This window comes from Notothenia rossii, assembly GCF_949606895.1.
Source record: "Notothenia rossii genome assembly, chromosome: 10".
NCBI classification, from domain to species: domain Eukaryota; kingdom Metazoa; phylum Chordata; class Actinopteri; order Perciformes; family Nototheniidae; genus Notothenia; species Notothenia rossii.
Window position 1 is genome coordinate 26109389 of NC_136908.1, and position 25921 is coordinate 26135309.

Sequence of the window (25921 nt, forward strand, 5' to 3'; positions counted from 1 at the left end):
TCACTGCAGTGGCCAGTCTGACACACACACACACACACACACACACACACACACACACACACACACACACGGAAATTCTCACATTTCCTCTCTTCTGTCGCCATGGCCTGGTTACTCTTAATCACACAGTTCTCTTATGATTTCAAACTGGCATCTCTTGCAAAGTGCAGCCTTCAGTTAGCTGCTTTCTAAGACATTTGTGATCTTTTAGAGAAAGTGAGCCCTGTCACCTTTGCACCGAGCAGCATTTCCTCTATCCACAGTGCAGCTGCTTCATGCCTCCCTGAGACGCATCACATATTTTTTTCATAAAGTCAGGGGTTCAGCCACTTTGATGCTGTGAGCATCCATTAACTGCTCACACTGACAGCCATTTTACCTCCATCGCAATCTAGACAGCTCATGTTCCAATGCTTTTATACTGAAAATCACTTCTATCCTCACGAGAGGTTTGTGCAATACTAACTGAAACCCTTTTGCTCCTTCCAGCATTCTGTTGAGGATTTCATTTTGTATGGAGTTTGTTTTATAAAATGCCCCAAAATAATCATTTCACCAGCATTGCAAGGAGGTAGACTAGAGTAGAACATACATTTCCATTCAAATCAACATATCAGGATGGTCATTTTTATGAAACTGTTGCCATTCTGTGTGTGCAGCATGCCAGCTTCTTTGGATTGCTGTTCTTAGTGTTACTTTCATTACAAATCAGTAAATGTGTATGTTACTTTTTTGCCTATTTTTTGGCTAAAACTGTTAGCTAGCTAACTATGTTACATTTACTCTAACTCCTAATGTAAGTTATAGCCTATCTTTTCAAAATATATATTTCCATAGGCATATTGTTAGTGTATAAGCTATCATGTCCTAATCATTGTCACCCTAACTGTTTTGTAATTGCACTACTTTTTGAATGACCCATATCGAAAGTAACGTTTTTCTTATAAGCATTTTAACCAATTCATATAAATGTCCATGATTAAGTACTATCACAAACTAGCTTCTCATCAGAGATCTTATCCTAGTGAGTGTAACACTCTTAACTGACCCTCTTTCATGTCTTGTCACCATAACAATTAACAACCACCTTTTCTTTAATTTTTCCATGAATTAGCACTTCTTTATTAAATATTATGAATATGTCTTTATTATCAGGCTATGTTCCACAATCATTCAAAGTAGCAGTGATAAAACCGCTTCTTAAAAAGCACAACCTCGATCCAGAGATTTGAGCCAACTATAGACCTATTTCTAATCTTCCGTTCCTCTCAAAAATTCTTGAGAAAGCAGTCGCAAAACAGTTGTGTGATTACTTAAAAAATTATGATTTATTTGAAGATTTTAAGTCTGGACAATCTTTAGAACACATCATAGCACAGAGACAGCTCTGGTTAAAGTCACAAATGACCTTCTAATAGCCTCACACAAGGGACTTTTCTCGATTCTTGTTTTGCTCGATCTCATTGCTGCATTTGATACTATCGACCATGATATCCTATTGCAAAGACTAGAGCACTTAGTTGGCATACAGGGAACTGCTTTAGGCTGGTTTAGGTCCTATCTATCTGAACGCTCTCAGTTTGTACGTGTCAACGATGAATCTTCCACGCAAACCAAAGTTAGCCATGGAGTGCCACAGGGCTCAGTGCTCGGACCTATTTTGTTCACATTATATATGCTTCCGTTAGGCAATATTATAAGGAATCATTCTGTAAACTTTCATTGTTATGCGGATGATACTCAACTATATTTATCAATCAAGCCTTATGAAATTAATCATCTAAATCAAATTCAAGACTGCCTCAAGGACTTAAAAACGTGGATGACCTTACATTTTTTGAAGTTATTGTACTTGGCCCAAAGAATCTACGAAACAAATTATCTAAAGATATACTAACTATGGATGGCATTAATTTGGCCTCCAGTGAGACTGTAAGGAATCTTGGTGTTATATTTGATCAGGATTTATCCTTTAAAGCCCACATAAAATCAATTTCAAGGACCGCCTACTTCCATCTACGTAACATTGCAAAAATCAGGCATATCTTGCCTCAAAACGATGCAGAGAAACTAGTACTAGCATTTGTTACTTCAAGGCTGGATTATTGTATCTCCTTATTATCAGGGTGTACCAAGAAGTCAGTCAAGTCGCTTCAGCTGATTCAAAATGCTGCAGCTCGTGTACTAACCAGAGTGAGGAAAAGGGACCACATTACTCCTGTTCTGGCTGCCTTACACTGGCTCCCTATAGAACACAGGATATAATTTAAAATTATTCTTCTCGCCGACAAAGCCCTTAATGGGCAGGCGCCATCTTACCTTAAATAACTCATACCCTACTGTTCTACTAGGGCATTGCGTTCCAAGAATGCAGGGTTGTTGGTTGTTCATAGAGTGTTCGTGCGGCAGACACCCTATCCGTTTTTAAGAGTGCACTCAAGACCTTCCTTTTTGATAAAGCTTATAGTTAGGGCTGATTAGATTCAGCCCCTAGTTTTGCTGATATATGCTTAGTTTGTCGGGGGACATCTTGCTTCTTCCTTCTCTTTGTCCATACCTGTGTACTTTGTACTCTCATGTTCCGATTAACCCAGCGTCTTCAAATTTCGTTCTTTTTGGTGTCTATATACACTGGGATCCTGAGTCATGGATGATCCTGCGGTCATGTGTCCTGGATCGCGAGCCCTGGATCTTGAGTCGTGGCTGTGGTCCTGTATCGTGGGTCCTGGATGGGTGTCCTCGTGGATTCACCTTCCTATTGTGCACACATGCATTTCCGAACATTTGGACTACCTATGTTGCAAATGTATTATCTTTTCAATTTACACACGGCATCTATTGCACGTCTGTCCTTCCTGGGGGAGGGATCCCTCCTCTGTTGCTCTCCCTGAGGTTTTTCCCATTTTTCCCTTTTAAACTGTGGGTTTTCTCTGGAAGTTTTTCCTTGTACGATGTGAGGGTCTAAAGACAGAGGTTGTTGTATTGCCATACTGATATTCTGTAAAAACTGTGAAGTCCACTGAGACAAGTGTAACATTTGTGATATTGGGCTATATAAATAAACATTGATTGATTGATTGATTGATTGATTGATTGATCGATTGATTGATTATTTTTAAATGAACACCGAAAACATGTCCACACTTGTCAATCCATGTTTTTAATTCCAATAGCAAACACCTTGCACCACTACCACCTGACATGACCTGTCATCTTGCAGTCTTTCAGCTACTTATTTTGCCTTTTGCAACTTGTCAGAAACAGAACAGCATGCTGCTGGTGAATCAGATTCAGTATCTTGCTCCCTTACAGACAAGGCTGGTTTGTGACTGTCCTAGATGGGACAAAGTCACTGTGCATATCTGACTGGGACCTACCGCTGTCCTGTGGTTTTCTAGGGACACAACTGCTTCTGTCTAACAAGGCTTCTTTGTGTGTTGCGAGGATAAATAAAAAAAGCAAGACCTTAAACTCCCAAACAGAAGCCTACAGTACTGGTTTCTGATAGTTTGGAGTCTCTAAATGTCAGGAACAGTTTTGCAAGGAATATCAGCAGATGATCAGTTTGCCCTCGGGAGAATAACGTTTTTGTTTTACTTCCAGCGAACATGAGGCAGGCACCAACCCCAGAACAGAGAGAACATATGAGACGGATGTATTGGCTTTTGTTTCACTGTAGACAGTTGATCGATCAGCTATTGGATGCATACTAGATTGTTGCAGAATAGTTTGTTTAACCAGATGAGCTTGTACTTTGTTTAAGCAATACTGCTAACACCACTTTTCCCACTGCTCCGTTTCCAAATGTCAAATGCAGAATTGCGTTTAACGACTTGGAAGACAATCATATAGCTTGAATTACTTGCTATGAAGTCTGTACAGTACTTCAATGCAGGGAGCATTTCATCTTCCAAAAGAGTTGAATTGGTTTGTTTTTGAAAGCAGCCACTGTCACCTTGAGTTTTCTTCGTTCTCCTGTCGCATAATTGTCCTGTATTTTAAGATCACGCGAGAATGGCTAGCAGCATCAAAACCGTGTTGCCACATCTCTACCGGTGGACACAATTCTACTATTGCAAGGTATTACATTGTCATGTCGCCCATCCCTAACACAGCATATTAATTCCCATTTGGTTAGTTGAAACATTTTTAAAACGTGTATATATAACGTATACATTTCTTATCGTGTTATAGCCTTTGCTTTGTTGTCTTTGGTGTTTTAAAAAAAGGCTTTGTTTTAGAGCAGAAGCTGGAAGAGGTTTGACACAGGTACAGACAGTTTCATTTTTCTGAGATGTGTTGGTAGTAACCAAGCAAAAGTCTGTTGTTGCCGTGGTTTTGTTTGTTCTAAAGCCAAAGCACAGGTGATGAAGAGCACATGGAGATAAAGTCTCTGCCTCATAAACATCACAATACAGGTTGCACATTTTTAAAGGTATCACAAAAACAAGTTTGCACGGTGAGAGATCTGTTTTCTTCTCCCCTGATGTGCCCTGAAATTTATCACACTTTTAACCATCCCAGCAGAGTCAGTCATGATTATGATTTGTGATTCCTTCTTTCCAGATAGCTTCACTTATTGCTTCAGTTTATCATTCCTTGCTATTAAAATACCATGGAACTGGCAGCAAATCATTGCCGAGTATGATCTGCCATGGAGCCTCGTCTGGAGCAAAGATTATTTGCAGTGATCGTGGTAACGTTGCCATGTCCCATAAGGGTGTGGTTATCTCTATCTGCAGAGCTCACAGTGTGCTTAATACGTATTTGTACATTGTTTTAAGTGGCGTAGACACAGAGCCCCTATTAAACTGTAAGAATGATTGACCAATGCTGTTCAAGCTAGACCTGCTGTCCTTGCTCAGCTTATTGCCTCTCCTGCATTCTGTTGCTCCCAGGCGCTTGTTGTGAAATATTGCTTCAAGTAGAGAGCAAGGAATCTGTTTCGCATTCATTTTCCTTGACAAACAGGGTGACAAACAAAGGTGCTTTTCATTAAGAGGATTATAAAAAATGTGCAAGGGGCTAATTATTAGAACGGCTTGAAACTTTCGAAACTTTACAGTGCATATAACAGATGTTCTACCAGATTTGCTGAAGTTCTCATTTTTCTCATCACTTTTCCTGCATTAGCTGTACACACAGCCTGGGACTTAATGTGAAATACAGAGGGCACTGTAGCCTGTGCGGCAGTGGCTCAGTCTTTGGGGGCTTGGACTGTGAGCCGTAGGGTCGCTGGTTCAAGTCCCTGACCTAAATATGGAGTGTGGCCTGCTATGTGGAGAGGTCCCAGTTCACCTCCTGCCCTGCTGTGGTGCCCTTGAGCAAGGCACCGGACAACCCCCTTCCCCGCCCCACTCCGATTGCTCCCCGGGCGCTGTACAATAGCTGCCCACTGCTCCTAGTACTAGCTCCTGGTACTAGGATGGGTTAAAAGCAGAGAACACATTTCACTGTGTGTGCTGTGTGCTCTGCATGTGTGACCATTAAAGAGGGTTTCATCCCTCCCATTCTATTCTATTCTATTTATTCAGACATTTTCTTCAGAATGACATTTGAGCAGCTGTCAGAGGAGGGAACACCTTATTTAAAGGAAAATCCCCATCCCCTGCAAACATTTTCCAAACCTCCTCTCTGTATTTATAGCCCCTGTGGCAATTTCCAATGGCGATCATCCCAAAGGAGGTTGAGTAAGAGAAGGAAACACAGGCACAACTGTCTTCTCCTAAGGAAATAAGTGACCTCGATGGCTCTTCCATTTAAGTTTGCAGAATTGGCTGGTTGGGGTTGTGGGATATGACTGCTGGGGGAATGTGGGTAGGCCAAAGATCATTGAATCTCTCAGTGACTGGGAACTAGTTTTAGTCTTCCCAAAATAAATATAACATCTCTAACACAAGCTATGATTTGCCATAGCCATATGTTGTATCTTTGTGCTCAAGTAGACACATTAAATCCACCAAACCTTTGCTTCTAAAAGTGGTAGACTTGCTGCAGCCGTGTCTTGTGTTTTGTTTGGATGATGGTTTTGTCCTCAGCGCTGCTGATAGTGGGTTGTGTGTCATCTCTGCTTCCTATCAGATAAACCTTTTGATCTGTTGCTCCCTTGCTTATCACTGCACTTGACCTGGTTTTACAAACAGAGCATCAGTTGTACACCTATGTTATCAGTGTGCACTGCGATTCAAAGTTATGTGTTATGAATCTTTACACCAGACAAAGCATGTGACGTGTCTGACGTTATGCTTCAATATGGCTTGATAAAAAAGCAGCAATCAGGAGAAGAACAAAGCCTTACATATATATTCTCATGCTTTTTGAAGGTGGTTTGAGTTCATTGTAAAATAATATTTCTTACTAATGTCATTTACTTCCCATAAAGAATGTGTGTGTTTAAGTCATTTGGATATCAGTCTGGAATTTGTGTTTTTATCGGGAGTGAAGAAGTCAGAACAGTGCATCCCTACAAAATTCTTTACAAAATTACCATTCCTCTTCTGATTTTTTAAAAGAAAAATAGAATAAATATTGTGTCAATATCTAAAAACAATGAATTACTGCACTAATAACAATCTTAGGTACAAACAAAACACCATTGATATGGTAAACTATGAATATTGAAAATATATATTGAAGTATGAACATAGCAATAGTGGCTAGTGTCCACATGTTTTTAAGAAAACCTTGGCTAAAGCTTGTTCCTTTGTTTGATTGCTTTGTATTAGTCATACAAATGAAATATGTTAGATGGATCTGGGTTTGTAGCAGTAATGCCCAATAGCCCCGCAGAGCATAGACCTTCTCTACCCGGCTTTCTTTCATCCTTTGGTTTCTGTCTTCATGCTGTCAACACCCCACCCCCCAATTGAAATCCCCTCTTTTCCTCCCTCTCATCACTGCCACACAGTTTCTCTTTTAACTGGGGAATCAGGAAGATATGAGTGGTTGTGAGCCTCACTGTTTCTTCATGCCAACTCATGATGACAACTTGGTAGATGGAACTGTTGTCAGTGTTGAGAAAAACTGACGCAGAAGAAAATATCAATATATCATTCCTCCAAGAGGTTAAAAAGAAAAGCCACATTCAAAACAGAAGCTGGTTTGTTAATGCCCTTATGCGATCTGAGGGCAATCTACAATATTCTCTTTCGACATGGTGTCCTTGTGGCCAAGAAGGACAAGCGTCTACAGTCCATGCCCTCTGAAGTGACAGGGGTTACCAACCTGAAGGTGATCTGTGCCACTGGCTCTCTCAAGTCTAAGGGCTGTGTCCGGGAGACTTTTGCTTGGAAACACACCTGTTACTATTTTACAGACGAAGGGATTGCATACCTACAAGATTACATGGACCTGCCTCCAGAGAACAGACCTTCACCCCTTCAACTTGTTAGTCACTGTGTGTATTCTGATCATGTGCATATAGTTTATACAAGTCCCCACATTGCACAACCCGAGGCCTCCAATACACTTTAGAGCCTAATCCAGCTTGGTGATGAGACCAGAAATCCCAACTCACTGAAGGAGGCCAAGCCACCCCTTTTTTTAGACCCTTCTTCTTCTATTGTACCAGTATTCTCCTACTGTCTAGGACAGGGGTCGGCAACCCCTGGCACGCGTGCCAGCATTAACCAGTGGCGCACTAGGAATAAGTGGAATAAGTGTGCAAAATATTTAATTTTCGGATCCTGAACGCGAGACCGCCGCCAGAGCGAGTCTCCCCGTTACCTGCAGAAGGAAGCCATGCACGCAACGCAGCCCCGCTCTCTTTATCTCCAGGTGACTTTCTGCCGCTTTCCTCCGTGGTGCAGTGCTGATCGTTTCACCACGGAGGAAAGCACTTCACTAATTGCAGTACCCATAAGGAGCTGTACAAATGACGCAGTTTTTGCGTGGCTGTGTTTATTTAGTTGAAAGCCCAGTGGCGAACTGCTCATCTTCCATCGAAATAATATGCTACAAAGGGGCGGACTGGCCATCTGTGTGTTGAACTTTCCTGTCGGCTCCCAGACCGTAGTCGAGGAGGGCAGAAGCAACAAGCTTCAGGTTCAATAACCCACTTTAGCTTAAATGACTGGAGAGAGGCGAGCTGTTCTTTGGAGGACGTTGCATTTATTTAGCTGTTCTTCTGTTTCACAAAATACATCACAGACCTGTTTTTCTGCTTTCCCGTTTCACTTCCAGAAACATACACACGTTCCCTCACTGTCGCTCTACCATTCACAAACACACATGCACAAGCCGCACCCCTCTCTCTCTTAAAGGGACAACGATCTCATTTCACTCTGCATGACCCTAATATCATAACTTGTGTGTTCTGGAGAATCACAGAACGGACGATCGTCCTTATTATTATGCCGTTTAAACCAATTATTTAAATGTGTTTGTTAAATTCGGCATCATGTAAGTTGTGCTGACAGGCAGCGGCGCCGCCAGGGATTTTGGGCCCCATGAAAAGATATCACATTGGGCCCCACCACCAGGCACAGGCCGCGCCAACCAAGCACAATGCTGTAACCACACCTCCAGAACCCAACCGACTCATTTATGCTTTAAATAACTCTACCTAGGTAGGTAAGTACATTGCTTAGATTTTGACATGTGAAGTGCTGAAGTTGAACATTAAAGTATTTACATATGTTGCATCTATCTTGTAGTCCAATACTAACCGCACAATATTTAGTGACACTGAGAGGTGAAAATATAACACTGTGCAGACTGCAAATTCTACTGCAACATTCTGCTGCAGTAGAATTCACTATTTCATATAACACTAACATTCCTGACAATAGACCTCAATAGTAATCTTTTATGGTGTACATGCCTTTTTAATAACAATTTTGAATGGAACATTCATAAATCAAAATAAATATAACTTAAATATACATGACCTCTTAAATTAAAATGAAGTGAACATTAACACCAATATTATAACAAAAAAATAACATAACATATTTTTTAATTAAATATACATACCAACTTTATTCTCCATATATATCAACAGTTTAGGAGAAAATGTGAATGAAGCTACTTTACATTTCTATGCGGAAGATACCGTGATGTACTGTGCAGGTCCCTCCATTAAGGAGGCTGGTGTTAAATTACAGGCAGTTTTTTTCAGACTCAGCTCTCTGAGCTTAAGCTTCTTTTAAATGTTGATAAAAACCAAGGTAATGCTATTTTCAAAAGCTAAAAAGACACCAGAGCCTGTTTTAGATATTGTTACTATGCAAGGACAAGTACTTGAAGTGGTTACCTGTTACAAATACCTTGGTATCTGGTTTGATGATTGTCTCACTTTTACATTTCATGTCAATAACCTGCTTAAAAAGCTGAGGGTTAGGCTAGGTTTCTTTTTCAGAAACAAGTCCTGTTTCTCGCTTGAGGCCAGGAAAAGTCTCTGTGACCTTTTTACCTGTGCTGGACTATGGTGATTTGATCTATATGAATGCACCTGCCCATTGCCTGAACAAGTTAGATGCCGCCTATCACAGCACACTGAGATTTGTCACTAATTGTAAAGCACTTACTCATCACTGTACCCTGTATGCCAAGGCAGGTTTGCCATCACTTACTGTAAAGAGGCTTAGTCATTGGTACATGTTTATTTATAAAGCTTTGTTGGGTAAACTACCTTTTTATATCTGCTCTCTGATAACACAGAGAGTTGCAAGCAGCTATTGTCTGAGATCGCATGATGTAGTATTGCTAGATGTGCCAAGAGCAAGGACTGCCTTAGGTAAGACAGCTTTTATGTGCGCAGCAGCTCCACTTGCTTGGAACAACCTTCAGCAAGAATTTAAACTGAGCAATCTCATTCCTCTGCATGTTTTTAAAGCTAGGCTAAATGAAATGCTCGTTGATACTATGGGCACTTTTAAATGTCTATAACTATGTAAATGTATCCTGTAAATATAATGTATGATGTCCTTTATTGTTTTATGTTTCATGTGGAACCTATATGCTGCAGGTCTCCCTTGAAAAAGAGATCTATGATCTCAATGGGACCAATCTGGTTAAATAAAGGTTTGAAATGAAATGAAATGACCAACTACAAAATAAGTGTATTAATTGTGTAAACGGACAACAAAACGGAAATGGAAGTGAAAAGGCCTGGTGGTGGTGCTAAATCAGAGCCTGTTCTCAGTCTTTTTTCTCATCATGCATCTTCTGTGTAGTGATCCAATATCGTTACCATAGCCTTGCCCTTTAACAGTTATTACGAGGCCTTGCTCAGCCGTAATCACCAAGAGCCCAGCGCCTAGCCTTCCAACAGACAAAGCCACTGATCAAGTCCTTGAAGTCCAGCTTTCTAGCCAACTGGCTTTCAATGGACAGCATGGCAAGACTGCAAAGCATTATGGGGGGACAGGGCTGCGGAGCCTAGAGATGGATCTGTTGGTCCTGGCACCATGGGGAGGGGCAACTGATTTATATGAATAGCTTCTAAAAATGTACCTGCATTTATTAAATGTCAGCTAAAAGAGCAGTGAAATGAAAAACCTCAGCATTTTCTGTGAAGATATTGACAGTACTTAATGTCAGCAAAACATTACAATTATTATTTACAATGGACTAAGCTTAGCTAACAGACTAATTTCCACCACTCATAGACCACACCCACCGTTTCTTTGAAAAACCGGGTGACATACTGTCGTCCTTTAGTCCCTCTCTCTTGTCTTTCTCTCCTTTCTCATCTTTCTAGAAAGCCTGACTTTGTGAGTGGTTGAGACATGGCACACACGTAGGTATTAGCATCCCTCCTCAGGTCTCACTCTGCTGCTAACAAGTGCGGTGCCGCACAGCGTCTGGAGGCAGGACCAAACCATTGAATGTAAATAGAGGGGGGTGTACAGAGGCTTTGGATAATTAACTTTTGGAAGAAATAAAGTGAAATGAATCGTAAGTGTAGTGAGTACATTATCAATATAACGTTCTATTATTGTTAATTATTGATGATTGATGAAAAGTTACTTAAACATTTTTTCTTAATGTTATAAAAATGTTTGGGGCCCCTGCCAGTCACGGGCCCTTAGAATCGTCCTAATAACATTTTTTTTTTTAAATGGCACTTCATATCAAAAAGGTTGCCGACCCCTGGTCTAGGAAGTCCTGCAGACGTTTGATATGAAGGCTGTTGTTCCCACCTGCTGCTCTTTAAGAGTCTGAATGTGTGGAGTTGAAGTAGGCTACACTCTAAAAACGAATTCAGGCGACCTTTCACCTCCACTTAATTAAATGCATGGTTGCAAGATAAAAATGTGAGTTAATTTATTTAGATAAACATTTTAAGTTGCAAACATTAATTTATAAGTTGTCTTGACGTATTAATGTTGGTAATTACATCACCTTAATATTGTGTGTAATTTGAACTCTGATTTCTGCGTTAATTGACTTAAAACTAAATTCAAGTTGTAGTAAGTAATGCAATTGGCTTGATAACTTCATTGTTCTACACCTTGAGTTAAGGATTTCAAGTCCACTCCCACTTAACATGCCTGGACAAGTTCTGACAGTTAAGACAAATAGAAATATACAAAGGACATTTTAAAGTGAGTGTCATCTTTTGTCATTCAAATACAGTAGATAGCCTTGAAGTTGCACTGTAAAGGCAAATTGCTGTTTGACCAAAATTAGCAGCCTTTGAACTGTGAATAGTTCTGTGAGAGGATACAAAGTAGGAGAGGCTACTGTGAGTGTAAAAATACTTTAGTTACTATTGTGATATCGCTTTTTATTAAAAATGAATCTCGGTGAAGCAGATCAAGGACATGCTTCTTGAGGTAGGATCGTTATTTAGAGTTGTCATTGAAATGCAAGCTGTTGGCAGTCACCCATTCAGAATATATTAATTTAGGTAATTTCTCTTTTTTTCCTTTTTAAAAAATAGCACAATACAATTGAAGTATGCAGAGAACTATAGCCATCCACTGCCTTGTCGTGTACGTTGGAGAAAAGGAAGAGGACCGTTTCAAGGAGTTTAGCGGCGTAATTAAAAATCTTGAAATAAAATAAAATTCATGGCCACAGTGTAAAAACACAGGACAAAAGCACTGCTCTCTGTCAGTTACATTTTGAAGCATATTGCACTTTTGGCCACACCCCAATCAATAATATCTTAGCAACGTTCAGCATGGATAGGTGTTGACAGCAATGGCATGGGAAAAGGATTGTGTACAATTTGAAAAGTGGCTTCTGCTCTTCACTTAACCAGTTCAAATAGTGTATGGAACCTTCAAAAAAGATGAGAAGATACACTAAAACTTGCACGGTTGTGATTGACTAAATCTGTCCACATGCATTTAAACACTAGGCAAAGTACTCAAAACCACCTCTGTGTCTTCAGGACCACATTTCCATGATGACACACACATGCAGACTCAATAGGTGAAAACAATACCAGCGCTGCTTTAGCAGCTGGTAATAATGGCTCTGAATTCGCTAAGAGTGACAGTTTAAAAAGTATGCAACTAACTGATTCATTATCTATTATGCGCTAAGCTATTATTTAATGTGCTTCAAAAGGACATGAATATCGCCTTCATCAGTGACCAGTCCACCCCAGGATCTGACCATACGATGGCAACCATCGTGGTCAAGGGAAACAAATGAATGAGCAAGCATTCTGCGTTAAATGTGTTCATACTGTTTGAAATAATGACTGTCGGCAGTGTAAACATCTTTGTTACATCTTTTGTCAAATTGATGTGTGTGATCTGCAGATTGGTGGCCATTGAGAGTTTGTTTCTGTAGCTTTACAAAAACTTTACAGATTTGACATATTTGGCACTGGTTTTAAATATGCAAAGGCCTCTAACTTCATGCATGGTAATATGGCTAATGTGTTTATTTATTATTTGGGGGGAAATTTAAATTTGTGTTATTTATCTTTTTTTTCAATATTTAAATGAAGCTCAGCGCAAGTTCTTTCAGGAAGACTGGGTGTATACATTCACTCCGCAGCTGCATATAATCAGCTCATCACAGGCGTTCTCTTTAACCTATTACATTTCACCTCATTCTCCAGCAGCCAATCAACGTGCTGCAGCCAAACTATAAAATGGTTCTCCTCTCTCCTGCAGTCAGCTGTGATTTCAGGTGTTCATGCACCTTATCATATGGAATGTGTCAATAAATGTTCAATCAAAATGAATTTTCTCCTGATTGAAACATCATGTGTTGAAATAAACAACTGCAGTTCAAAATAAAAAGAGAATTGCCTACTATTTTTGTTGTGGAATCAATTAATTTATTTCTTTAAAGGCAAAAACATGAAAAAGCTAAGAAAAAAAACTATTGAATACAATATATTTGGAGCAACTTAATTTATAAATGGTTGTCAACTTAAAAGCATGTGTTCACAATGATGGTAATTAAGTACATACAACTTTAAATTATTTTTAAATCATGTGGTAAAACTAGTCGGAACAACTTAATCTTTTGAGTTATCAACTTCAAAACTTGTGTTTATGCTACCAATTATTAAGTAAGTGGAAATTAAAACAAGTTGTCTTAACTCAATAAACATTAATGCAAACTGTTGCGTTGATTTTCTTTGTTGAGTCAAGGCATTTGTTTTTAGAGTGTACGTTTAAGGAGCCGCAGAATAATTGATCTTAGTTGTGAGGAGAAGAGAAACCTCAAATCCATCCCTGAAGACACCTGGAGAGATAATACCTGAGGTTGAAGATGCAGTAGTTGACTGGCAAGCAATATCTTTGTTGGCGGAGCTCATCGAAAAAGAAAAAAAAAGGTCGCTAAAGATGAATGTGTTTTTGAGGACATTAATGGGGTGACTGAAGAAACTTTTGGTAATTTGAAAGTGATGTTGAGACCATGCAACAGCTGACAGTCAAGTTCTTCTTCTTAAGTCTGATCCCAACATTCAGCAACACCCCCATCAACAGCCACAGAAAATGTTGTTGATTATAAGATAAGAAAAAAAAGCATATACTTTATTGACCCTAAATTGAGAAATGTTTCATTCGAGCACTAACTGATATAGAGGATACCAAGAAAGTTGTGGACAAGACCATAACAGTCATCTCTGAGTTGTATTTAGCTTCAGAGACCTCCTCTGAGGAAGGGTGTCCCTGTAGTCCCTTCAGAGATTCCAGTTGTTTCCCTTATCACCTTGATCCTGGGAGCTTCCTCACAGAGGACCCTGGGGAGGATGTTCAGAGGGTCTGGCCTGACTTCCTGACTTAGAGTTTGAGCTTGTCTTACTTCTCCGCTTTATCTGTTTCCTTCTCTTTCATCTTGTCTGCAGTGGATATCTGGGCGTTGCTGTACTGCTTGTGTCTGGGAGGTTAAGTGAGAGATCATTTGATCATCTTACAATACAACTGATGCTCTTGTCATTGTCCATACAGTTGAATAACAGCCAGACTGACAATGATGTATCATTTTACTGGATGCATAAAGGTTTGTGCCAACCTGTGGCTTGATGTTTGCCCAGTTATGAAGTGTAGTTCTTATTTCTACATTTAAATCTCAAGTAAATTAACAATTCCATTTGATTTGATGGAGATGTTTGCACAAAGTAAAAATAAATGGTCCATAAAAAAGAAAATAGATACCCCTTTGCATACTTCAAGTCCATTTGATTAACTAATTTAGGCTGGTGTAACTGAAATTACAGTCACAACGAATAAACACTTAATCAAAGTGTTATGTTAAATGCAAATAACCCTGCATTGCGTGTGGCCTGGGATACTTTACGTCTGCCCTATTCTATATATAGACCAAATATTTGTAAATGATTCCTGTTAAGATGCAAAATCCAAAAGAAAGCTGTTAAGTCACTGCTTATTTATAAGACGCTGTATGTAGCAGCCGAGTTAGCAGGTCATCAGGCGTGTGGTGCTGATACATGCTTGTTCCATACAAGAACAGACATAGGCAATCACTCTGGAGTGTCTATTTATAGTCTACTGTACTGACACATGAAAGCAGCACCCCCAACAGGAACATACATCAAGGCCTATACATAGATATAAACACATGGATAGTTTAGCTTAGTCAATTGGGAACTACTTGATTAATTTGAATAACACTAGTTTGTTAAATTGTAGATATTAGGGACTAGTATTCAAGCACTTTTAAAAAAAATGTATGCATTGTGTAGAATTGCATGGTTTTACACATTTACTGTTATTTCAAACCTACCGAAATGCAGTTTTCCATAAGGTTTACTGTATGTACATGTAGATTTAGTTGGTATGGACTTTACTCTGCCATCTGCTGGGGAAAAAGTGATCTGTTTGAAATACTGTCCTGCTACTGTATTGCACTTTATTCATGTGCAGAGACCGTCCACTTATTCTTTCTCTTCAGAACATCAGGAATTTCCCAGAGTTCCGGTTTTAAATATTTCTAAAGCCACGCACCCACTTGATGTCGATCAATACTTCTGCATAAGCTTCCGATGTAAGTCCCAGGCTTTACCTTAATATGCAGCCTTCCTCTTAGCTTCCCATTGTCAGGGCTGATATATGACTAAGCAGAGGGACTGGGGAAATGTGAGTCCTATTAAACCACACTCAGCTTTTCCTGCCAGTGCCTCGGCATAAGGGGCGAAGCAGTCCAGATGGGAACATGTGGCAGTTGCTACCTTTCATCTGCCCTTCAGTGTTTTAGCCCAGCCTGCAATGAACGTGAACTCCAACATTTAAAAAGATCATACTGTACTTGAAAGGACCAGCCACAGCAGCACTCAGATTCACTAACCTGATGTGTCATAATACTATGTAATGCATTTAGTATAGGATATAGAAACAATGGAGATGAATTACAGACGAGACTCCATGGAGGCTTTGATTCAACACGGCCAAGGTAGGAAGTCTTCATTGTTGAACAGTTCTGTCTTCTTACCAAAAGGTGTCAGCACAGAAATGCTTTATGGTGAGTGTGAGTCTGGACCATGAGGCAGGTTTGGGTGTGGCTCTCATTGCAGTGTATTCAAGGACAGTCCAGGATAGGGGGCTTTGTGTTTGTGCTAAATAGGCAACATGTTGTTTGAAGGATTCCTAAGATTTCTCTTTTTTTTTTAAATGCAGAACTGCACCCTTTTTCTCTGGTTATTTATGATCCCAGATGTGTACAGCGAGCGTTAATTTAGAGAAAAAGAGTTCAGATTATAGTTTATAACTTTACCCAGGAGACCTTGAGCTCCACACACCACCCGCACTGCCTGGCAGTGTCTGGGATCATGTTCCATGGTGTTAAATGCAGAGGGTGTGGGCAGCTGGAGGACCCTGACAGGCTGCTCCACGTCTTTCTCCACTGCATAGTAGTGTTATGGGTGAATACAAGCATCGCAGTGAAGTACCAGGCCTGGTGGGGCTCAGTGATGCACAGCTGCATATATAACATGCCTTTAGCATATAGATGTTGCCTTCAATAGAAGCACTCTTTATACTTTCTGGGGATTATCATTTTCCATTAATCTTTTTTTCCAGTCCAAGAAAAAATTAATTAAATATTTGACCCGCAATAATATAAACAAAGTTTTCATATTTTAGACTGGAACCAGGAAATGTTTGGCTTTTTTTTTTAAATAAATAATTAAATGTTTCAAATCAAATAGGTCGGTTTTTTCAGCACTGATTATTTGTAGTGTTACATGAAAGATACTGCAACTAGAGGATATAGTACAGTTAAATCAGAATGATGGAAAAACAGAAGCAATAATTGTATACAAAGATACTACTGTATAGATGTGTGCTTATAATACATTAGCTAAACATATGCTTCATTATCATTGTTTTCTTATTCTTTCTGGTATCATATGTTCCAGCTCCCACTGTTTAACTTTAAATCAATTAAGTAGTCATACATTATTATCCTTATCCTGTGGATGGGGGGGTATGTTTAAACTGCCCAACTTTTCCATGGCTTCCACAGAGAAGCCTTTGTTATGGTAGCTTGCTCGCAATAAATCTTGTTTTCCGCTCTTTGTTTAAATTCTGTAAGAAAATGTGTCCCAGGGAGTTTCTTCATCCCGGCACATGGATTCAATCCAGTGGCGCTCGTCAGAAACCACCACGCACGAGATGCTGTTTCCACAGAGGAAGCCTCACAAATTAAGGCAAACTCGCAGCGCTGTCTAGTTTTCACTTCCCAGCCGTGCCTCCGCTTTTCTGTTTTTTTTGGGCTTTTTTTAGCACGCCCCCCCTGGTTTTCATCTTAACACAATGTCGTGAGGTCAGATCTGACTTCCTGGCAGTTGAGTTTTTTCTCTAAAAGTTGCGAAGTCGCTCGCTCAGCAAAGATGGACTTATGCTGCTGTCGCTGTCCGGGACCACCAAAAGGTAGGCTTGCCTTTTACAGCAACTTATCATTTTAGACTTTGTCTTGTGGCATTCAAATATGCTACAACTGGAATAAATTAAGTAGAATTGAATTCTTTTCATCATGCATGTCACATCAGGACAGTGCCTCTCCTAGCATCAGCATCTTTTTTGTTGTAAATGGCAAATTAAAGACCTGTCTGACATTCTTCTCTTGACTTACCAACTTGTCACCTTTGGGAAATCTTTGCCATTAGTGATAGTGGCATTTTACTGAATACTGAACTTTGTGTACCTAACGGACTGTTTTTTGGCTGTGAAGTTCTGTTTTATTGCCTCCATGTGGGTATGCAGAGTATGTATCACAATATGGGAATCATTGACCAAACACATACCATGTGAATAGAGCGGGAGGGGGCTGACTCCTCCCATGAAGGAGTGGTGGAATGAATTTATTCCAGACATCTGTACTTCTCCCTCCGTTTTATTCCCTTTTCTCAGTCTTCACGGTTCATCATTTCCAATTTGAGCAGCCAGTTTCAAAGGCTTTGGGGATTTGGTTGGCGTTTTATAACTGGGATCATATAAGGTCTCACCCAGAGTGATCTGCCAACATTTCAGATCAAAATCTCTGTTCTGTTGCAAGTGAACTAAGACTCTGTTTCCCACTGCTATACTTTTGAGACAGCTTTCAATTGAGTCACTCTACTCTGTCATAATGTGCCTTAACAGTTTATCAAAGGCCAGCACAATCCCCAATTAAAGGCACAAGCAACACATTAGTGTTGCTGGAATTGTTTAACACGTTTTGCTAGCGTTTTGAGCCCTTTATAATGTTTTCCTTCTTCTGGGTTGCCAGAAAATCCGTCAAGGCCTGTACACCAGAAGACTATTCTGAATTTTCCTCCGCACATTCAAGGACCCTTTGCTAATGCAAAAGACAGCTCGAGGTCTAACTTCTATCTATGGCCTGCTTTACGAGGCACGGCTGGCGTGTGGCATTGCCTCCGATGTGTGATCATGTCACCGGTCCTGGTGTTAGGTTTCCGCGTGACACTGTTTCTAAGGTGCACACCAACTTATGTTCCGACAACAGACACTCTGGCAGACATGCCATTTTGCCCGCAGCAAGAAATGGTTTTGATGTCTCTACAGTGATGTAAGCTGGTATTGTATGGGTTATTTTTGCTGTTTCAGTTATTAGAAAAAATCCTTCAAGTGTCAAGGGCTTCTAGTCCTTGCATAGTTCCATACACTGAGATAACAATGCACACAAAATCCATGTTGCTGGGAGAACCAGGTGAAAAGCTTAGAGAGGAATTTACTGGTAATCACACAGTGACACAAAGCTTGTAATTATAGATGAATAACAGGTTTGAAAATGTCAAAATCATAAAAAAGTGGTGTCTGCGTTTTCCTTCAAGACTTTTCAGTGTTTTAATAACTTGCCCAAAGGGCAAAGCTCTCTCTGATTTTAGGGTTAATTCTAAGGGAGGATATAAAATGGTTCGTGGTGAAACAGTATGCAGTAAAATAGGTCTCTGGGAAGCTTATAAGCCATGCTGTCCAAGCATAAGGAAGCAATTATCATCTAGGGGAACATAGAGAAGTTGCATAATGAGGGTGAATTGATAGTGGCTTGGTATACTGTGCAGTGGAAAAAATACTATGGCTTCAGTATAGACATTTGTATGGGAGGGAGGCCTTGGATGATCTATGACTCGTAAACCATGGTGGAAAATAACTTTTGGTGGGTAAAAGAAAATAATATGGTAGGGTGAATGAGTCGGAAACGTTGACAGTGGCTCAAGGTGTACTTCCCTCATTCTAATTTTTCCTTATCAAGACTGACTGGAGAGAGTGTTTTGTGTGTGTGTGTGTGTTTGTGTGTGTGTGTGTGTGTGTGTGTGTGTGTGTGTGTGTGTGTGTGTGTGTGTGTGTGTGTGTGTGTGTGTGTGTGTGTGTGTGTGTGTGTGTGTGTGTGTGTGTGTGTGTGTGTGTGTGTGTGTGTGTGTGTGTGTGTGTGTGTGTGTGTGTTACACAAAACAGCCTCATATATTATTAACTCCTGCAGATAGGGTGCAGCGAGTGGGGAAAGCAGCGAGCCAGTTCCTCTAGCAAAACCTCTAGAGTCACTTGGGCCGTCAAGGAGGACAACACTTCTTTTAATTCCTTAAAAAGCTGAAAAGTGGCTCATGCTGGGAAAATTAAAGTACATTTTGAAATAACTAGTCTGTAGAAAAGAAGAAGAGGAATTGTTAGAGTAAACTATATGGAAAAAAGGGGGAGGGAGGGAGGGATATCGGCCATTTCTGCCAGAGGACTGAGTCACAGCGGCGAGAGGAGAGGGAGGGGTGCTCTGCCAATCTTCTCTCTTGTAAAAAGTCACGGACAACTTGGCTGCGCAGCTTCTTTTAAAGTCCAGGATGGCACCACACCCCTAGCCGCACACCCCCCTCCCTCCAGTCTCCCTCACCTTTCAACCCCCCCGCACCCTCCCATTCCTCAGCCCTCCCGTCTGTCTTCAGAGCCTTGGACTCTCCACTTTATACCAGGCCCGATGCCGGCAAGCCCCCCTTACGTGTTCCCAGCCCTGGTGGTTGTGGGCCATGTTGTTACCTTAATCCTTGCCTGGCAGTGGAGAGTACGGAAGAAGCAAGGTAAGACAACTCATCGCCGCGAGGCTCACTTTAAGAGAAACAACTGTGTCTTTCAGAGAGCAGATCAAAGGTTTTTTTCTGTGCAAATAGCTTCTGTTGTCGTCCGTCGACCCTGCTCCTCTGCTGTGTTTTTGTGGCGCACACTCCTTCTCCTCTCTTCCTCACACCCCCCTCTTTCTGGGACTGGGTTTCCTGTGGTATGGATGTGTTGCAGTTAACCCTTTAAATGCTGGCTGTAATGTGATGACGTCAGAGTCGGAGCATTCCGCGGGTTTCGGCTTAGTCAGAGCTCTGATGTGCACATCTCAGCATCAGGTTTCTCCTATGATGGGGTTTTTCCTTGAATAGTGTTTTTTTAATTGCTTCATCCAAGTTCTGTCTAAATAGAAACGCGGCTTCAGTTGTGTGGTTCCCTTAAGGTGACTTGATGTGAGATTAATCCCTTAACTAGTTGGTGTTTACTCATGTATCAATAATCCAGTTCTACTGGTTTCTTGGAATGGTTTTAAAGCATTTGCATATCCTCTTCACCTCCAAAAAATGCTGACATGGAAAAAACTATTAATCTCGGTTCGAACCACTGAAAAGCCTCAAGGTTACCTGCAGGCACCAGTCGCTAACATGTCACCAGACACACCTCACAAAGGCCCTTTGTTTTTTACTGTTGACACAACCTTGCACATTGGCAGCTGTCAAACACACCTGCAGGTGACACACCCAGAGTTAAATTAGAGGATGTCTCAGTCTGCAGCTCTAGATAAAGTGCAAGTGTTTATTTTCCTTCCTGAAAGCATTGTGAAAAACCAGTTTGGCCAACAGACACTTGAAAAAATTCATAAAATGTACTAAGAACAATGAGGCAGCTTAAAACATTAAAGTAGCCTCAAGTCACATCACAAAACCTCTACCTGCTTGACACTTCAATCCAGTTGTAAAGTGTTTGTAGTATCAGTCACACCAAACTCAAAGGGTTTTGGTTGTTTTGCTAATCTGAAGGCAGGCACTGTCTTTTCCCTTATCGCTCCCAGTGGCCTGGGTCTGGTAATAAACTGCACAAGCCTTTTTCAAAGGAAGTTGAGGAGGACACACCTCAAGTAGATAAAAGAGGTTTTCACAACACTGACTTGCCTGAGTTTATTATGACAGCATGATCATTTTTTATAGCAGTGTCAAGTCATCAGCGAGAAAACCGACCCAAAAACTTTCTCCCAAAAGGCTTCGTATGCCTTCAAAAGTAATGGAACAAAAGCAAGAAGCATTTCAAACAGATTTCTCTTGATCAAATAAACGTTGCCTGGAAGAGTGGTTTGACTGGTAAATTGCGGGCAAACATTGCATAGCAAAACTAGGCTGCGTGCTATCTCTACCTTCCGTCAATATCCAGCCGATTTGCATTTGAAGAGATCTGCTTTCAGCTGTGTATCTGCCGCAGTGCAGACAATAGGAGCATACTCCTCATATTCCCTATGCCCAGAACTTTAATGATGTATTTTCAACAGAGAAGGGAGGTGTGGCTATAGATTTTTTGTCTTTCTGCGTGTCCTGGACCCTGAATGTAAACAATGACCACACTTCCAAACATCTGCAGTGTCACGTGCTGGATATAAGGACACAGCTTGTGTGACTTACAGCTATAACCCACACGGCAAGGTGCCTTTGACACAGTGAAAGTAGGTAAAAGGGATTTCAACCCGAAGCCAGGTTTAAAAAAAGCTCACACAGTGCCACACATGGCGTCCGGCTAATGGTAGTAAACTCGACACCGGGGACGCAGCACTGTGTATCCTGGTTACAGTCATAACAAACTGCAGGAGGTCTAAGGTTCCCCTTCGGGAGGCCTCACGCTGATCTTTAGGATCTCTAAAGGATCTCTCTTTAGATAATTACAGTGATTAACACTAAGTGATTATCTATAAATCAACTGTTCTTAGTTCTGCATGAGGCTTCTTTAGATTTTGACCACCTCCTCAACACTATACGATCTTGAGATTTCCTTTAATGATTTACTGCGAGGCTTTCTGAAGATCCAAAAGCTCTGTTTACTTCACAACATTGAATATGTTTAATCCATTGAGGAAGCCACACCCAAATCTGCTCCCATGTTCATGGAGGAGCCACCAGACTGGCGTTGGTTTCTGCTAAACCACATGCTGCATATAGTAGGGCTGAGTTTAGATCCGTTAGCAGCTGTGACTCACTTCCCTGTCTACTTTCCCTGTGGCATTAATGACAGTCTTTAGGAGGGGGGATGGCCTGCTGTATTTTAACTGAAAAAAAACATGCAGTTATTGAGCTGTTGAAGGAAAGTACGCCCACCGTGCCCCTACATGCCCTTCACAATAAAGTAACATACAACACATTATGATCAACCTAGCTTGTAGTAAGGCTTGTCACTTGTACTCAGTGTGCCCATGCTGAGGCTGGAGCTTGGCTCTGATCTGTGTTTATGTTCAAGGGAGGAGGACCAGTAACGGTGTCAAATTGGCACCAACTCCTGCAAACATTCAAGCAAATGCATCCTGCATCAATCTTAAGTATTCATTATTTTAAGATTAAAGACTTAACTGTGGAACATTTTTTGTGTCTTTAAATAATTCTAATATATGCTTAAGTCATATAACTTTTGTCTCTGCTGTGCTTTGCTGCAACATTATGCTGTTGCAGTGTGATCCTGAATCAAGCAGACATGTTAGTTATCATTCCTACTTTAAATATCGTGAGAGATACAAACCGGTTTTATAAAACTGACATCCACATGAACATTTGAAACTACATAAAGGCTATAGCTAATAAAACAGAAATAAATGTGATTTATTCCCATCTACCAAACTTTAAATGTTTTGTGTCAATATACCTAAAGGGCCCTATTATGAATTTAAACATTTACATTATACATATTTGTAATTTGTGTGCCTTCTGTGACATGTTTACATGATTTAATGTTCAGAAAGTTCTTTATTTTATCTATGATGAGCCCACTGCTCTGATTGTTTAGATTGTTCGATGTTTTCAAAGTCAATGAATAATCGTATTTAATAATCGTGATATCAATATTGACCAAAATAATCGTGATTATGATTTTTGCCATAATCGAGCAGCCCTAGCCCGATTGTTACATCTCTCTGGAGGGAACCTTTCAGATTTGAGCCTTTGCAGACCATTTACATGCACAAAAAAATAAATAAAACACACTACAGGAAAGGGAGGACCCTAAAAGCATAAAACGAACCCTTTTAAAGGCAAAAAATGAAGTCGGTTATAGAAAATCATGTAGGCACACTATGTGTAACAACCAAGATCATTTCTAAATAATAATTACATATTTGTTTTAATAAAGAGCTACGTTTCTGTGCGTTTGTAACTAACAGTTCAGACAATTGACATGTTCTCAATATTGTTTAAACTTCTATACTGACGGGACATTTACAGACGACTGTTTGTACAATTTCTGTGAAGTTTGGTTGCTGAAAAGCTCAGATGTGTTGTTGTATTAACAACATTCCAATAACCTGATTGCACTTAACATGAAATATTTACTTTCACAATGGTTGCTCCCTGAACTTGAAAATAGGCCAATGTGAACTATTTCCAAATGTTGCGCTGAGAAAAAAAAAGAAAACACGACTCCTACACAATGTTGAGTTATTTATTACCCTGCAGCTGTTCTGCATGCTGGGAAAGTGATAATGTATTACCACGTGCTAACCTGCACTCTGCCCTGTGGACAGCCTCAGAGGGACAATAGAAAGGAGCGTCACTCGCTGTTTGTAATAATCAAATAAAATGCATCTTCCCAGAAGTGATCCTCGATTCTGTTTCGCATTGAGGGGACTTGGAGGGGTTATGTAACGTGGGAAGAGGCGCAGATGCTAAAATAGGGATATCGTGTGGTCCTCGGCAGCACACATACAGCACTCCGCTCTGTTTATTTCGGGGAAGTCCCTCTCAGGCGCGTTTCAAAGGCACACATAGTTATAACACTCTTTAAGCACGAAGGCGAGCAGGATGGAGCAGAACAGAACTCCGCTCACTAAACAGAAGAAAATGGGCCGGGCTTGTGACAAAGTGTCTGCAATCTGACACGACCCTGTGTTTGTGTGTCCTCCATGTGGCTCGGATAGAGGAGAGGGGAAAGTTTTGAGGGCTGGTAACGATCAAGAGAAAAACGCAAAGGAGGGGGAGTTTTCTGGAGAGTCCTGAGCTGTTGCTTTACGAGCGGCACCAACACACGCCGGGATGGCGGGAGTGGAGGATACGATGAGCGCTGCGGTGCCGTCCTGGTGCGGAGGCCTGGAGCTGGAAATGATATACAGACGAACTAATTACATCCACGAGATGAGCTGCGGGGAAGTGGGGCCTCTTCTGTACAGCAGGATGTGCTGCGCAGGTAGGTCTGAGCCGCCGTCTCCATCTCTCCGCGCCTGTAAAAGGAGGACGATGTGGTGGGGAGGGGCTGCCGGGTTACTGTAGTGAATATGTTAACCATTAACATGCCTCCGCCCACTGTACAGAAAGCCCGGAGGGTCAAAAAAGCTAGGAGCGTTGTTGTTCTATTTATTAGTAACTTTTATTTTACTTTTTGAAGGAAGTTGACACAAACAATATTTTTGTTTATGTAAGTGATGGCAACATCTTGTTTACCTCTCCTCTCGTATAGAACACTGAACTGTTATAAAGAGCTGAAACTAATATTGAACTACAGAAAACTCAGCTGCAGCTAATTTCATAATCATTCCATTTGTTAAAGTATTTCCACATGCAAAAAGGCTCCCCAGGAAAAGCTAATTAAATGAACCTCTTTAGGCTTCGAGTATGTTAGATCAAACAAGTTATTTAAATATGTAAGCCTTGGCTCTTGGAATGTTTAAAAAAATAAAATGTTTCTGATATTAAACCAAATTATTAATAGATTTAACAAGAAATAATTAAAAATTAAAATAACAAACCATTTTGATGGTGTTTAATGGTCCCTTTCTTACAAAGTCAAACAGAGGTGTACATAAAGAGGAAATATGTGATGAGCTCGGATGTTAATACACTAACATACAAAAACTGCGTAAACATTCAGTCTGGAAGCAATTGCAACATGTTTGTTCTACTCAGCCACTGATTATATGAATGTCTATATTTCCATGGACTTTTATTTTAGGACGGAGAAAAAAAGGGTTTATCAACGCAAGAGTCCTCTGGAGGTTTGTGGCAAAACCACTCCTCTGTAAACATCACGCTGACCAACTCACAGCTTCTGTGTGTTTCGGATGTTTTGTCATGGCAACCACTCACCCACAAGTCACTCTCTCCACATGTGTAAGTGACTGTCCATGAGTCAACACTGCTGGGCTCCACTGGACTTGCACTTTCTTAGTCCGTCTGTCTGCTTGTAGTTACACTTTAAAATATTATAATAAGATGATTACATATATTCATACTTTTCTTATGTTTTGTAGTGCAGCCTTTCCAACAGAAGAGGGAGACAAACTGTGTTGAGCAACAGCTTCATCATCTTTTTAATTGTCACATGTGAAGATCATAAATCCAGGAATCATCTAGTCCTCATATTTTCATAACCGCAAGAGTGTAAACACCATGTGTGGCTAATTACAAGTGCTTATGAATGCATACTGCCTTAAAATGGTACTCCTATTGCAAAAGTGACTTTCAGTCATCAGCCCTCTTTAATTATGGAGAGAACACACAATGTGGGCAACATTGAGGACAACAAAATGCCTCTGTGTTGTTGCTTTTTGAATTCATGAGTTTATTATCCATCTGCATTTTGTAAAAAGTTACATTTATCAAACACCTGAGTTTTTTTCAATAACAGACCGGGCTTAGTCTCATCTGTGTAGCACATGCTTTTATACCATCTTTACTGCCAGGTTGGATCTGCCCCATAATTCCCCGGGGCTTTAATTCCTCACCTTGGCACAGTTCTTCCCTGATATGTCCAACTCTCATACCTGCACCATAACG

At 40.5% G+C, this 25921-nt stretch overlaps 1 protein-coding gene across 13 annotated transcripts in view; it reads left to right on the forward strand.

Moving 5' to 3' along the window:
• pleca (plectin a) overlaps positions 1–25921 on the forward strand; it is a 105673-nt gene that overhangs the window by 33289 nt on the left and 46463 nt on the right. For 4 of the 13 annotated variants that reach the window (XM_079655978.1, XM_079655980.1, XM_079655979.1 and 1 more), the window contains exon 1: positions 23573–24335. The exons of 6 other annotated variants lie outside the window; for them this stretch is intronic. In XM_079655978.1, coding sequence (XP_079512104.1) covers positions 24185–24335 — 151 coding nt within the window. In that variant the 5' untranslated portion in view covers positions 23573–24184. Of the gene's footprint in view, positions 1–17041; positions 17310–19481; positions 19949–23572; positions 24336–25921 lie in introns of those variants that run through there. 3 more of the 13 variants (XM_079655975.1, XM_079655970.1, XM_079655977.1) reach the window with 3 other exon arrangements.